Genomic DNA, 15,627 nt, shown 5'->3' with positions numbered 1-15,627 from the left:
GGGAAAAGTTAGAGTGGACGAACTATACTGGTTTATTTATTTATTTATCAACGGGCAATCACCCAATTAAAATACATTGTAAACATTAATCACAGGAGATTTATAACCTAACCTAAAGTAAATTTAAAAATTTTAATCATACAAACTAGGAACATTAAGTAAATAACAAACATTAACAAAAAATGTACAAAACACAAGGTTTATCATACAAATATGTATTTATGTGTTTATAATGAGTTTAGACTGATGTCAATTAATTGTTATCAAGATTGAGCTGTGGTCAATGTACCTAAAATTGATCCGTTTCTATTTACATTAATGAAATTGAAACTAAATCTTGTGAATGAAGATTTAGGCATTATATTTAAAATTTCAATGAGGATTTCATCCTACTGAACCTGGTTTAAACATGCTACATGAAATATTATTTCAAAATATTATGAAAGGATATTCACAGCAGGAATAAAAATAACTTATTGCATGCCAACATGATTCAAAAATTTTATAAATTGTAGAATAATTTTAGACTGCACAAAAATCTATTGTAACTAACCAAAAAATTGGAAAAACAGATAGAGTAACATATAGCTCATATAATCATATAAATACTTTAAAATGTCTAATTGGAGTGGCTCCCAATGGAGTAGTTACTTATGCAAGTAAGGTTCACTATTTGACAAGAAGATAGTAAAAAATTTAGTATGTATATTACAGCAGATGGTGTCAGGTGATTTAATAATTGCTGATAAATGATTTTTGGTTTCCCATTTGGTTCCTTCAGGTGTAAGTTCAAAAAATAGACCACCTCTAACAACTGCTCAATTTACACCAAACCAATAATTGCTAAAGGAAGAATACATGTCAGAAAAATCATAGCATATGATTTGACTTTAAAAAACACATGCAATGATTACAGCAACATTCTCATGTTAGTGGTCCCACAGTAAATCACTAGAAAAAACTCCATTATACCATCCCGAAAGTATGGGTCATTCTATGAATATACAACTCTCTTGGATTATCTCGATTACGAATATTTTACTGTACAAAATATGAAGAACGAAAGTAAATTGAAAATTACATTGTTGTTTATGGGAATAATTACTAGAGCCATTTACTTTCGTACTTATGTCGCACAGTAAAATATTCGTTGTTGAGATAATCCAAGAGAGTCATATATTCGTTGAATGGCCCATATTTGATCTTACATTTAGTTTACTCTCAAAATTAACACCAAAGTCTGATTTTATATGTATGTTATTTTAAAATATAAATTAGGTATCCTTGATATGTTATTGACTTACTAATCATGGTACATATTTTCTTTCTATTGATTTACTCTTTTAATATGGGTAACCACATCCACTTAGGAATTTGCAACCCAATTGGGTTCAGTAACATAATTAGAGTCACTTCTTTGATTTTTCTTTTTATCATTCATTATGGAAGTAAATATTGTAGAATCAAAATGAGTGAATGAATTAATTCAATGAGCTATATAGTTAATTAGTTTCAAGTAACAGTTTAAAATCAAAAGTATTTTATGCATGTAATCGGGAAAATAAAAATAATAAATTTCTATTTTTGCTATCTTCAATAATATGTATATGTTTAGATACATAAAATAAACAAAAAATGTAATTGTAAAGTGCTTTATTTCCACATAAAAATGGTATATACTTATTTATTCAAATAAAATGTTTTTAATCATTTTATATTGTGTTCCCAGCATTCTTCAATACCGACATCATATATGATCGATTCTGAAGGCATCCAGATCACTAGGTGGCACACCTTCCTTTTTATTAATTATAAGTTGCCTTGAATTTGGTTGTAATAATTGTGCTTTGTGTTCAGTACTCATTTTTTTTCTTTCATTAAAATATATGATATAGTCCCTATAAAACATATCATTAACCAATGATTTGGACTCTTCTTTGTTCTTTTCCAAATTTTATGGCCTTTATATTCTGAAACAATAAAAAGAAATATACTTTTATTTTACCTACTTTTAAATCACTTTATTGTCTTTTATTTATTTATTTCACTCTGAAGCAACAGTTTGAAGCCTCATCGAAAGATCAGTTGTTCAAACTTTGCTCAGATTTCATTTCTTTATTGTGGAATGTTGAAGATGATGTGTCAACACATATTGCAAAGTTAAAACGAATTTTCAATTAGCTAAATAATGGGCTTGAAATGAAGCAACTAAGTAAAGTACCAGATGTAATGATTATATATCCAAAATTCTACATTATTTTACCTGGTCAGTATGAAAGCTAGCTTATAATTAACAATGCAGTGCATGTAAACAATGATTTAAGTTGTTAAAGATGTTCAAAATGTATCTACTCGTTCCACAATAACGGTATATTATTAAAATATTTTTATCATTTTTTCTTTTCTCGATTATTAGTTTTTATTGTATAGTATATAAATTAATCTAATCACTGAATACATAGATAGTGAAAAAAATTAATTACATTAATGAATAATTTACGTGATTTTACAAATAAATAACTTCTATTCAAAAATTGAACGGAAATATGATCTAGTTCTCATTCATTGCTGATGACGACATTGCTGTCAACTTATGTTTACATCTACTGCATTGCTTATGTGATTTTACTATATGCTTATACAGGGTGTTTCATTGGGAAAGTAACATACGTTAACTGTAGAAAGGGGACACTTAGGCGGTCTCAAAAATACCATACTTAATGGGTCTTACTCCATTAATAACAAAGATACTGGGTGTTTTATCTATTTTGCCATTTTCTTAATTGGTTCATAACTTTTTAACCACACTGTATATTTATTTGATATTTGGCAGGCAAATATAATTTAAGGTGTACAATAAATTAATTTATTTACAAATGTAAAAAATCCAGGCCCGGATTAAAAAATATTAGAAAAATGTTACGACCCAAAATCGACTTAAATTAGATTAAATTAGTAGATTAATTTTTTTTTAAATAAATTTTTTAGTTGAAAAGAGAATGAAAAACTAAATTCAGTGGTATACTTTGAATTTTTGGCAAAATGATTTTTCTGGTCAAATTTTGAATTTGAATTCTGAAATTATGTGAATTGAGAGAGCTCAAGTACAAAAAAAAATTTAATACAACTTACAACTTGTTAACCGCACTGTATATTTATTTTATATTTAACACGCGAATATTCTTTTAGGTGTTGAATCAATTATTTTATTTACAATTATAAAAAATCCAGGTCCGGATTAAAAAATATTGCAAAAATGTTCCGACCCAAAAAAACACCCTGTATATTAAATTTTTTTAAAATGGATTTTGCATTTGATAAGAGGATGAAAAACTAAATTTAGTGGTATACTTTAAATTTTCGGCAAAATGATTTTTCTGATAAAATTTTGAATTTGAATTCTGAAATTATGTCAATTGGGAAGCTCTAAGTGGAAAAAATTAAAATGCGACTTAATTTTAATTAATACCATTATTTAATCTAAATTGGTAAAATGTTAAAACATTTCAGTGTTTTTTTATTATCTGTGACAAATAGTTTATGGCGAATATTCATCTTTAAATAATGAATAAATAATAAAGAGTCAATAAAGAATACATCACTTTAATCAACAAAGTATCTAAAAATTATAACAAAACAGAGAAAATGTGCAGCATAACTATTTAAAACTAAAGTACTTATTCAAAATTACCACCATCAAAAATTATTGTTATGTGTCAAAATGTTAATATTTTACCAATTTAGATTAAATAATGGTATTAATTAAAATTAAATCATATTTTATTTTTTTTTACTTTGAGCTTCGCAATTCACATAATTTCAAAATTCAAATTAAAAATTTTACCAGAAAAATTATTTTGCCGAAAATTCAAAGTATACCATTAAATTTAGTTTTTCAGCCTCTTTTCAAATGCAAAATCCATTTTAAAAAAATTTAATATACAGGGTGTTTTTTTTTTGGGTCGGAACATTTATACAATATTTTTTAATCCGGACCTGGATTTTTTATTTGTAAATAAATTAATTGACTGGACACCACAAAGAATATTCGCGTGTTAAATATAAAATGAATATACAGTGCGGTTGACAAGTTCTAAGCTGTATTTCAATTTTCTTCTACTTGGAGCTCTCGAAATTCACATAATTTCAGAATTTAAATTCAAAATTTGACCAGAAAAATCATTTTGCCAAAAATTCAAAGTATACCACTAAATTTAGTTTTTTATCCTCTTTTCAAATGCAAAATCTATTCTAAAAAAATTTAATGTACAGGGTGTTGTTTTTGGGTTGGAATATTTTTCCAATGTTTTTTAATCCGGACTTGGATTTTTACAATTGTAAATAATTTAATTTATTGTACACCCTAAACGATATTTGCGTGCCAAATATAAAATAAATATACAGTGTGGTTAAAAAGTTATGAACCAATTAAGAAAATGGCAAAATAGACAGTACCAGATGTACCAGAACAGTACAGAAGAAACCAAAGAATATATTACAAGAGGACGACAATTAAAAAGACATCTACAATTTAAAAAGAGGAAACAAAATATAGAAAAAATTGAAAGACTAGAAGAACATGAACAAAACATGAAATAAAACTATTCTATAAGGAAGTAAATCTTGAAAAAAAAAGGTTTCCAACCAAGAACAAAATTATACAAAGACAAAAATGGTGACCTAATAGCAGACAAAAAAGCAGTGCTAAAATGAAGGAGAGAACATTTCAAAGAACTGTTGGATAGACAACTAAGATAACAACTAGAAGAGCTAAGATTAGTCGGAGAGGCTGAAGTAGACCAATATGCACTAAGACCAAAATACAAGATGTAATAAAAAAATGAAAAATATCAAGGTCCCAGGATGCGATACAATAACAGTAGAAATATTAAAATATGGAGGACATAGAATATAGAGTGAAATATCAAAGTTAATACTAGAGATATGGACAACTCTACACAAATAAATAGACTAAAAATTAGAACTCCTCTTGAGTTGCCATTTAGAATGTACATGTTTTAAAAATGAAAAAAGATATGGACCACAGAAATAATGCCGGAACAATGGAAAGTTGCAGTGATATGCCCTATAAATAAGAAGGGAGATAAGTTAGATTGCAATAATCACTAGGGAACATCACTACTAAACGTTTGATACAAAATATTGGAAGAAAGACTAAATAGTATAATGGACCAAACAACAGGGGATTATCAAGAAGGATTCAGAAAAGGCAGGTCAACTATACATCAAATATTTACAGTAAGGCAAATGCTGGAAGAATTCTACAAGAGGAATACTGAACTACATAATCACTTTTAAACAAGCATATGACTCAGTAATTAGAAAGGAATTATATAGCTAAATGCAAGAGGTAAATGTGTCAAAAAAAAACTAATCAGATTAGTAAAACTATGCCTAGCCAACACCAAGGCAAAAGTAAGGATCCGAAATCAACTTTCCGATGAATTTAACATTAATGAAGGTCTAACACAAGGGGATGTGCTGTCAACAATACTTTTTAACCTTGCGTTGGAACAAGTAATCAGGAAAACTCCTATAGATAGGAGAGGTACAATATTTACAAAGTTCAATCAAGTCGTTACTTAGGCACATGATATAGACATAATCAGTTGTTCACATAATCGCATTAAAAGACATAGAAAAAATTTATACATGTTTTAAAGAAGCGGCACAGACTATAGGCTAGAAGTTAATGTCTCAAAGACAAAGTACATGATAACAAAAATACAAAAAGTACTTAGAAAATAATAAACGGGAAGAGACCGAGAAGTAGGCCTAGAAAGAGATGGATTGATGGTATTCACTAGGATTTGAAAGACCTAGAAATATGAGAATGGGAAAAAATGCAAAAGAAAGGAAAACATGGGCAACTGTAGTAGTCAAGCAAGCAATACACATAACGCCGAAAAGACCTCCTTAAAAAAGAATAAAGAAAGTAATATATTATGTTAGATAAATAACGTTTATAGAACTTTTGAAGTGTTATGCGTGTAGCTGGCCTTTGCCTTGCAAAACTTTAGAGCCTAGTAGCCTAGAAACCCTAACGGGCGACCATGGCCCTCCATGGGCTGGTAGTGCTAGTGCTCACCGATGATGATTTAATTTAATAATTATAGATAAAAGTATAAAAGTGAGGTTAACATACTTTTGTCTTCGAATAGCATTAATCCATTTTTTTCTTTGATCCTGCCTATATTTTGATGTAGGAAAGCGAAAGAATTTCATTCCACTGTTTCTCCATGTAAAATGACAGTCAAAAACGACACAAGAACCGTGATGTGGCATTTTAAAAAAATTAACGGAATATTTTGATAAGCCAGAAGCCAGCAGTACACGGCAGGTGACGGTGTTGCCAGAGAAATTTTTATAAATTCACTCATGCACTGGAATATTGACACAAAATGTACTAAACCAACACATTTTGTACAAAAACTTAAAAAAACGTCATTTAATGTTATTTGAAGCAAATTTCTTATATCACAAAATTTTAGATTTTTACTTTAGATACTTTAGTATCACAAGTTTGGTTGTTATTTGTTTCAAATTGGTACAATTGTACGAACTCTGGCAACGCTAATTTGTGGGACGGAGCTTCCAATTTTCGCCACCATGAGAAGGACGATCGACATGCGTATCCCCACCATGTCAACCCTCCCAGCGGATATACAGGAGCGGCTAAAGATACAGTGCGGCTCCCTAATTTGCGCGTGCGTGTCCTCAACTCCAACGTTGCCGTTTCCGAGATAGTTTGAAGGACAAATTTGTCGTTGAGAAAAAAGAAACGCGTCTAACTTCAATTGTATTTTGTATTTGTCACTGTCAGTCACATCTTTGATCGGATTATTGGATATAATATTTTTATATTTTGGATATTTGGATCTAAGTTGGTTATGTATGTCCTGTTTTATTCATTAAAAAGGACTCCTAAATAAAAGTTTATTCTCAGATACAGATTATGCATGGTTTGACCCAAATCAATATGAAACGAGGACATTTATTGAAGCTATATAATTTGTAAATAATTTTAAACTGTTAATTACAAGAATCACATAGACATTCTTTATAATTATTAATTTAGACATTTTTGTGTAGAAATAAATATTTTTAGTAGGTATAGATATATAAGATGTAATTTCAATTAATTTGAATGCACAAATATCATGCTTGTGAAATTGTGGAAAAGTTTAGGAATTTGTTAAAATTCTGGATTCAAAAGTACAGTTCAATTCAACAGATATAACATAATATACGTATGGTATTAACAATATGAACAGGTTAATACAATAAAACAAAGGTTTTTGGAATTTTAATCCTTTTATTATTTAGATATAGGGCGGGTATTTATGTCCCGGTTAAACCGCCATTAGCCAACCGGGGTTTAATCAGGACAGAAATGTATGCATAACATAGACATAAACACAATTATACTTATTATTATGATTAGGAGTGCGAAATTGGAAAACCAAGGTGAGGGATAGGAAGCTGATTCTGGAACAGGTCAAGACCCACCATGGGTTGCGGAGCCAATGATGATGATATTATGTTTATACATGATATTACAACGCAAGAGGCCCAAAGAGGTACTTTTCTGTCCCGATTAGCTAACCGAGGTTTAACGGGGACATAAGTCCCATAATCTATAAAGTTTTGAGCCAAAAGTATGTATTACACTTTCATTTTCGTGTCATCAGCATTTGTTTATTTAAACATACTGTCAAAAAAATTAATAAAAAAAACACCCCAAAGCTAATTTTTCTATTATTATTTTTGTCCTTTAAAATAACTTCTTTGTTCATACATTTTTGCTAGTTGTGGAAGGCCTTTTAACAGAATGAGATATAAAATAAGTTTTAAAGGATACTCAAAATCAAACACCAATATCATGTATTTATAAATTGCTAATAATAATAAAATACTTAAAATCAAATCAGTCACCAATATAATATACCTATTAATTTATAAATTTATTAACAAACTGCAGTCCAATAAAAATAATATTATCAACATTATACTACATAACAATGATTTTCCTTTCATGTTCGATACCAACATTCGTCGGAATATATTCTTTTTAGTATGTGTGTAGTAGAAGCATAGCATGTACTATAAAAACATTCTAAATTTCATGTTTTTTGCATATACTTCGAAGAATATTCTCGGACCAAATATACTGAGCACATTCATGTATGTAGTTACTTAGAATATTCGTAAAAGTTTATTCTTGGAATAAACCTTTTAGGCTATTGATTATGTTCAAAATAAGAGAACTAAAAGGAACTACAACGTTAACGGAATTTTATTGTCTCATATCTGTCTCTAAATTAGAAAAAACCATGGAGTGCTACCATTGAAATGGGTGCGTTTTTGAGAAAGGGGTGGATTAGTCCCTAGTCACAGGGTGAATTAGGGTGAGTTCTATGCACTTTTGATATAAACACATCTACAGGAAAATTGTTCCAGGTTAAATTTACTATCCAAACATCACATTTTAAAGTCAAAAATATTTTTTTTTACAAAAATATTATATTCAAAATAAAAGCAAGAAAAAAACACGAAAGAAAGCAATTTTGTTTTTAGCCCCATAACTATTTTCCACGGGGATATAGGTATAGGCATTGCTTTAGCAAAAAATAACTTCCATCCTTCCTCTTTAAAATGAAGTTTGGTAAAATTCTCTAAGCTTTATAGTTTCCGAAATAGGATTTTTCTAAGTTTGCCGCTCACAGCATTTTTGGGCAATTTTCCCCATTATTTCGCAAACATTGTTCTGTAACTATTTCGTGCAAATTTCTATGTATATGCAATAGTAGAAAGAGAAATTAATTACCTTTAAAATAGTCTATTGTATAAGGTTGTTTATACAGCTCTTTCTAAGCAAGTTATGCTTTTTCAAATTTCTCATTATGACTTTTTTTCTTGTACGTTTAAGTATATACATTGTGGAATAAAAAAGCTTATTTTCTTTACTTTAAAATGGTGTATTGCAAAAAATTCTAGGACAATTTTTAAACACGATATCCGTATGATATCCAAGAGTATCCGTAATTTGAGAAAAATTTTAAATTTTTTTCAATTAGAAAAATATGATTGCATATTATATCATAAGTTTTTTTCATAAAGTTAATAATAAAAAAGTTTTCCATAGGGTTCCAACTTAGTGGGACCTATTGCATGTGTATACATATCGATACCTCAAAGCAACAGTGAGATAAGTAGAAAATTTCAATTTTTTTTAAGTACGCTATTTACATAGAATGTATTGCACTCTATACTCTATTACTGGTAACACTGAGATATGTATCTCTGATAACTGAGATATACATATCTCAGTGTTACCAGTATAGAGTGCAATACATTCTATGTAAATAGCGTACTTAAAAAAATTGAAATTTTGGACTTATCTCACTGTTGCTTTGATGTATCGATATGTCACATTTTAATATCTTGTTTAAAAATAGTCCCAGAATTTTTTATGATACACCATTTTAAAGTAAATAAAATAAGCTTTCTTTTTTATTAGACAATAATATACCTACCAATTATATACCTACATATACAATAAAAAAAGTTATAATGAGAAATTTAAAAATAATCGTAAAATATATCAAAAATCATTAAAAGTATAAAACTTTTTAAAGGTAATTGACCTTTTTTCCTATTAAATGTAACATTGCATATACCTAAAGCTACATAGAAAAAAGTTACAGAACAATGTTTGAGAAGTAACAAGGAAAATGGGCCAAAATCGCTGTGAGTGGCCAAGTTTGAAAAATCATATTTTGGAAATCATAAATCATAGAGACTTCTACTAAACGTCATTTTAAAGAATAAGGATGGAAGTTTTTTTTCTTGCTTTTCTTTTGAATATATTTTTGTAAAAAAAGATATTTTAAACTTTAAAATGTGATGTTTGGATAGTAAATTTAACCTGGAACAATTTTCCTGCAGATGTGTTTGGACCAAAAGTGCATAGAACTCACCCTAATTCGTCCTGTGCCTAGGGATTAATTCACCCCTTTAAATGGTAGCACTCCGCGGGTTTTTCATATTTAAAAGTCCATTGACTATATAAAACAATAAAACCCCGTTAACGTTGTAGTTCCTTTCTAAAATACATAATCAATAGTCTATTTATCGAATATTGAATATCAAATCTACCAAGAACATGAAATTGTTATGTGGGAACCATTTAGGCTTGAGTTAAATGGAGAATAATCTTTTAAAACAAACACACACAACATTTAGTTACACTAGATTTGCTCCTGGTTGAAAATGTAGGTACTGCCACAGCTTGTTCCATTAAATAACAGCATCCTCCTTTTCCAGTATTTCAATGTTTTCTCTATTAACAACTGCAATATTATGTAAAAGTATACAAGCTGATATTATTCTTCAAACAAAAGGTAACTTTCATCTCATTTCACATACTAATATGGGGAATCTTTTCTGCATAAAATACCAAATATTCTTTCTATAACAATTCTTGAGGCAATTTGTCATTGATTATACAACACTTCAACTACTGTCTGACTGAAGATTCTGCAATGGTGTCATTTTATATACCCATAATATGCAAAAGTATTTAAAAACTTCTAAACCTAAAATAGCACTTCCATATTGTATGATGGGTATGTTGTTGTTTAACTGACAAAATAATTAAATTCAACGTTTTACTCTTTTCAATGATCTTATATTTTCTTAATACCCTTTTACAGGTACAGGTGAAACAAAATAGAATTTTATTTTTATAGGTTATTTTTATATTTACATTACAAAAATATTATGTCATTTGTCAAAATAAAAGATTCCTTGCAACGAGCTAGCATTTTGAATTTCCCGGCGATGTCAATGTGTAAACAACATGACAACGTTGTAAATATTTTGACGCATGCGCAAAGTAGGGAGCCGCACTGTATCTTTAGGCGCTCCTCGGATATACAACCAATCCATAACAAAAATAAAAATTGTGACACAAATAACAAATAACGACAGTGTTTGTAGCATCAAAGGGATTAAAACAAAGATGTTGTCACTCACTTTATTTTTAAAGTGTACCTAGAAAACGCTTTAAAAAGATGGAAACAAAAATTTAAAACAATGTGCATGGATACCACCAAATACTATGGACTGTAATACATACAACTCTTGACATTTCCCATTACATTTGAGGAAGCAAAAAAATAGCGCCATCTAGGCGGTCTACGGTGATAACCAGAGCAATCTAACCTTACATTTATAAAACTGCTTTATGACTGTTTTTGTATAAGGGTTTGAACTATTTTTATTTTAATTTAATTTAGCAAAATTAGCTTGCTATTCAAAAATTTATAATATTAAATTTGAATGTTCAAATTATTTAAATAAATTTAAATGTTAATTCAAATTTTACGTTGTCACAACGTAGTTTCGCCGACAGTGGCGCTAGTGGCAACGTGCTTCCAGATTTCTGTGGACCTTGGATGTATTACAGTCAATAGTATTTGATACCACTCACCACCACTATGATATACAGGGTGTAACAAAAATACAGCTCATAAATTAAACCACATATTTTGGGACCAAAAATAGTTCGATTGAACCTAACTTACTTTAGTACAAATGTGCACATAAAAAAAGTTACAGCCCTTTGAAGTTACAAAATGAAAATGGATTTTTTCCAATATATCGAAAACTATTTGTGGTTTCTTATTGAAAACGGACATGTGGCATCCTTATGACAGGAGCGTCTTAAAATAAAATTATACTTAGTGAAATTTGTGCACCCCATAAAAAATTTATGGGGGTTTCGTTCCCTTAAACCTCCCCAAACTTTTGTGCATGTTTCAATTAAATTATTATTCCGGTACCAGTTAAACACAATATTTCTAAAACTTTTTTGCATCTTAGTACTTTTTCGAAAAGCCAGTTTTTATCGAGATATTGTGAATATTTGTCAAATCCACCACATATTTTGTATATGGTTAAGTACGATTATCGAGAACTGGTAATAATATGAAAATTTACATTTTTAGGTATATTTTGAACCATATTAAAAAAGAATATCAATAAAATGTGCCTTATCAAAAAAATACTAAGAGACAAAAAAGGTTTAAAAACACTCTTTTTAACTAATGGTACCGCAATAATAGTTTAATTGAAACGCACACAAACATTTGGGGGGTTTAAAGAAACAAAATCCCCATAAAATTTTTATGTAAACTTATTAAAAAAGAAGCCGTATATCAATAAAAAATGGCTTATCGAAAAAATATTAAGAGGCAAAAAAGTTTTTAAAACATTGTGTTTAACTAACGGTACCACAATAATAATTTAATTGGAACGTACACAAAAGTTTGGGGGAGTTTAAGGGAATAAAACCCCATAAAATTTTTATGGGGTGCACAAATTTCACTTTAATTTTTTTTAAGATATTCCTGCCATAAGAATGCTACATGTCCATTTTCATTTTATAACTTCAGCAGAGGGCTGTAACTTTTTTTATGTGCACATTTGTACTAAGGTAAGATTCAATCGAACTAGTTTTGGCCCCAGAATATGTGATTTAATTTATGACCTGTATTTTTGTTACACCCTGTATACACTCAACTTTGAATATGATCAAGTAATAGTGGCTCAACCTTATGACGATTTAAACTATATGGAACAAAAATTAATCAAAGAGTACGAATACTTGTGCATTGGTGCAAAAGAAAGGATTAACAACAAAGACATTAGAGAAATAATGGTCATCAAATGAACAATCACAGATGACTTATTAACAGAACAAAATCTTAAGTCAAAAGGCTTAAGTCAAAATTTGACGAAATTGAGTTATTAATGCAGATCTACTAAAAATAATATCTATCGCGTGAATAAAGACCTATGACGTTAATAGTAATAGTCGCTAAGAGATGGCACCAAGTGTCTATATTTGTTTGGTGCGAAAGTAGCTAAACACTTAACATTTTTATACGAATATAGACCCAAGTTAGTTACGCCGAAAAATGCGAAGTTGTGTGTTTACTTCTCGTCAAGAACGACTGTTTTTATATTTACGATTAGTTTTTCTGAAAATTCTCTCTAAAATAAGGACCCTTTTTATAGTTATTTCAGCGTTTTAACAAAGTTGAAGTAAAATGTTTCTCAGGAAAAAAGACTCAACTCTAATAGGAGTAACAAAATGATAAAATTTAACCATTTTAACAATTTATCTAGTTATCACAGTTTGTATTTAGATATATTTCTAACAAAATTGTATAGGTAACTTCTTTAAAGTAACAACTTATTCAGAGTTATACCCATAATCATATGTATAAAATTTTAAAATGCCTCTCCTTCAAAATCGTCTTTTTTGACTTACGCCTACGTTCTTGCGAAGCGGCGATATACAAAGAATATATGAACAACACAATTCCAAAAAGGAAATAGAAGGCAAGAGAAAACAAACTACACTGAGATCAAGTTGGAGAAAAGGAATAGACAAAGGGCTGAAAGGAAGGAACATAGAAGAGGGTCTATGGAACAACCAGACGAAGTACCGAGTAATAATTGGAAGTTGAAAAACAGCAGAGAACATAAACTGACATTTAATAGTAGTAGTATCTACCATGCAAGCTATTACCAGTGTAAAACCTTTGCTTTATTCCGATCCACAAATTAACTAAAAATTATTATGTATTCTTAACTAAAATTTGAAATGATAACAATAAACATTAAGGTAATGTAACGATTAATGCTTTAAAGGGGAAAATTATAAGTCAAGCACTAAATTAAATAAATATAATTAACATATCTAACAAATATATGTACAATCTAACTAAAAATTTTGACTAGCTTTTATCATCTCGTCTCCCAGGTATTGTCTCATATTCTGTTCTTTTTGGAAACGTTTCAATGCCCTTAGTCATCGGTGTCATTTTTCCTCCTTTCGCATCGACTTCTATAGCATTTTTCTTCTTCATTTGCATTATAGCCAGATTTTTCATAACCTCTTCCTCTGTGGGGGGTAGCTTCCTCCTCCCTCTGAGCCAGGCCTCCCATTCCGCTGGCATTTCTTGCATAAAATCCTCCTTTTTCGGTGGATCGAACCAACGACTAGCTCGTCTTTTTCCAATAGATGGATTAGCTGGAATTTCATAGTATTGATTTCCAAAATAGTCTTTTCCTATCAGAGTTCCACTAAATTGCCTGGGTTTTAGGGAATTTATAAAGTTTCTGAGTATCATTGCTAAGATACTGCGGCTCGGTGGCTGCGCCATGGTTTATAATTTTAACTTTTTAACACAATTTGTTAATAATTAACCTAAAATAATTTATTTAAAATCGGTATTATATTTTTGTTTTTTAACATTTTTATGTCAAGTCAAATCTGCCAATGTCAAGTTTTAGTTACATTTCATTTTGTCAAAACAAAACAAACCTACCTGCTTTCTCACGCATGTCAAAACAATACATTTTAGGAAGTCTTGAATACAGGACCGAATATAAATTGAATTAAAAGGTAGGATCATTTTTTTATTATGTTAAATATTTTAAGATATAACAAAACCGGTAAAATAAATGTGAGAAAGGAAATGTTATGATCAAAAAAGATAGTAACAGTATTAATTAAAAGTAATTGATTCAACGATTTGTCGCTTATGCTCCTCTGGGATCCCGTTAGTTAGAGGAAAGACCTACTTCCGGAATTAGTGCTCCTACGCTGAATTTTTCTCCTCCTATCCTCAATCTGAGGAAACTGGTACAAACTCCAGTATTATCATATCTAAACCTGAAACTTCTTTCTTATATCCTCACCACCTATCAACCGATTTTGATGTCTCTCATGACCTGCGGTCTTCCCTATCTATCACTAGGTCTTCCCCTTTCAGTCTCTAGCTTCCATCTGGTGACCTTCTTAATCAGTAGGTCTTCGTTCTCTCTATGTGTCCCAGCCACCTTAGTCTCTGCACTTTAATAAATCTAACTATATCTTCTCCTTTCATTATGTCTCTTATTTCATTATTCATTCTTCGTCTAATTTTTCCATTTTTCATTCTTATCGGGCCCATAATTCTTCTGAGGATTTTTCTTTCGAATATTCTTCATCAAGAGAAATCTTGATATCTCTATTTCTGAAGGCACATTGTCTCAACTGCATATTATAATATATATAACTACTGGCCTGATTGCAACTCTGTATACTTATTTTCAGTTTTGTATTTCTGGATAAATTCTTATCCTTCATTAGCCTTCTTCATAAGTCATTGGATAAACCCCGTCGATTAGAAAGAGTAGAAAGAGACTTCCCACCTAATAGTCTCAGTTATCTCTGTCACAATCGTCAGATATTTTTAGCAGCACGCAGTCTAGATATTATAATATGTCTATGCGACACTATGCGTATAGGTAATAGGTACCATATGAGTACTATACTCCTATCTGCTGGTAGGGTTGACATGGAGGGGATGTGACATGTCGACTATGCTTCTCATGGCGGCATAATTTGTAAGTCGTGGGGGTCGACATGGGTCGAGCGATAAATTCAGTTAGTTTTCTTCACCATATTTTCTTACCTTAGTAATGAAATCCACTTCTTCTTTTCAACCAGATCCTTTGGAAACAGAAAGAATCTACATATCCCTCTTT

General features: G+C 29.9%; 1 protein-coding gene and 1 long non-coding RNA gene across 2 annotated transcripts; both read right to left on the bottom strand.

The window, feature by feature from the left end:
* Positions 1–1,638: 1,638 nt before the first annotated feature.
* Positions 1,639–6,702, bottom strand: LOC126886983 (uncharacterized). Its single transcript, XR_007698856.1, has 2 exons — positions 6,167–6,702; positions 1,639–1,970 (listed from the first exon to the last, which is right to left on the bottom strand). It is a non-coding gene; the product is annotated as an uncharacterized LOC126886983 (long non-coding RNA).
* A 7,063-nt stretch (positions 6,703–13,765) lies between these two features.
* Positions 13,766–14,386, bottom strand: LOC114326322 (NADH dehydrogenase [ubiquinone] 1 alpha subcomplex assembly factor 2). Its single transcript, XM_028274648.2, has one exon. It carries the CDS (start codon positions 14,256–14,258, stop codon positions 13,830–13,832), a length of 429 nt encoding a protein of 142 aa, XP_028130449.1. The 5' UTR covers positions 14,259–14,386; the 3' UTR covers positions 13,766–13,829.
* Positions 14,387–15,627: the final 1,241 nt, after the last annotated feature.

The sequence above is a fragment of the Diabrotica virgifera genome, chromosome 6 (genome assembly GCF_917563875.1).
Source record: "Diabrotica virgifera virgifera chromosome 6, PGI_DIABVI_V3a".
Classification (NCBI taxonomy): Eukaryota; Metazoa; Arthropoda; class Insecta; order Coleoptera; family Chrysomelidae; genus Diabrotica; species Diabrotica virgifera.
This window is presented reverse-complemented; position numbering and strand designations above follow the sequence as displayed.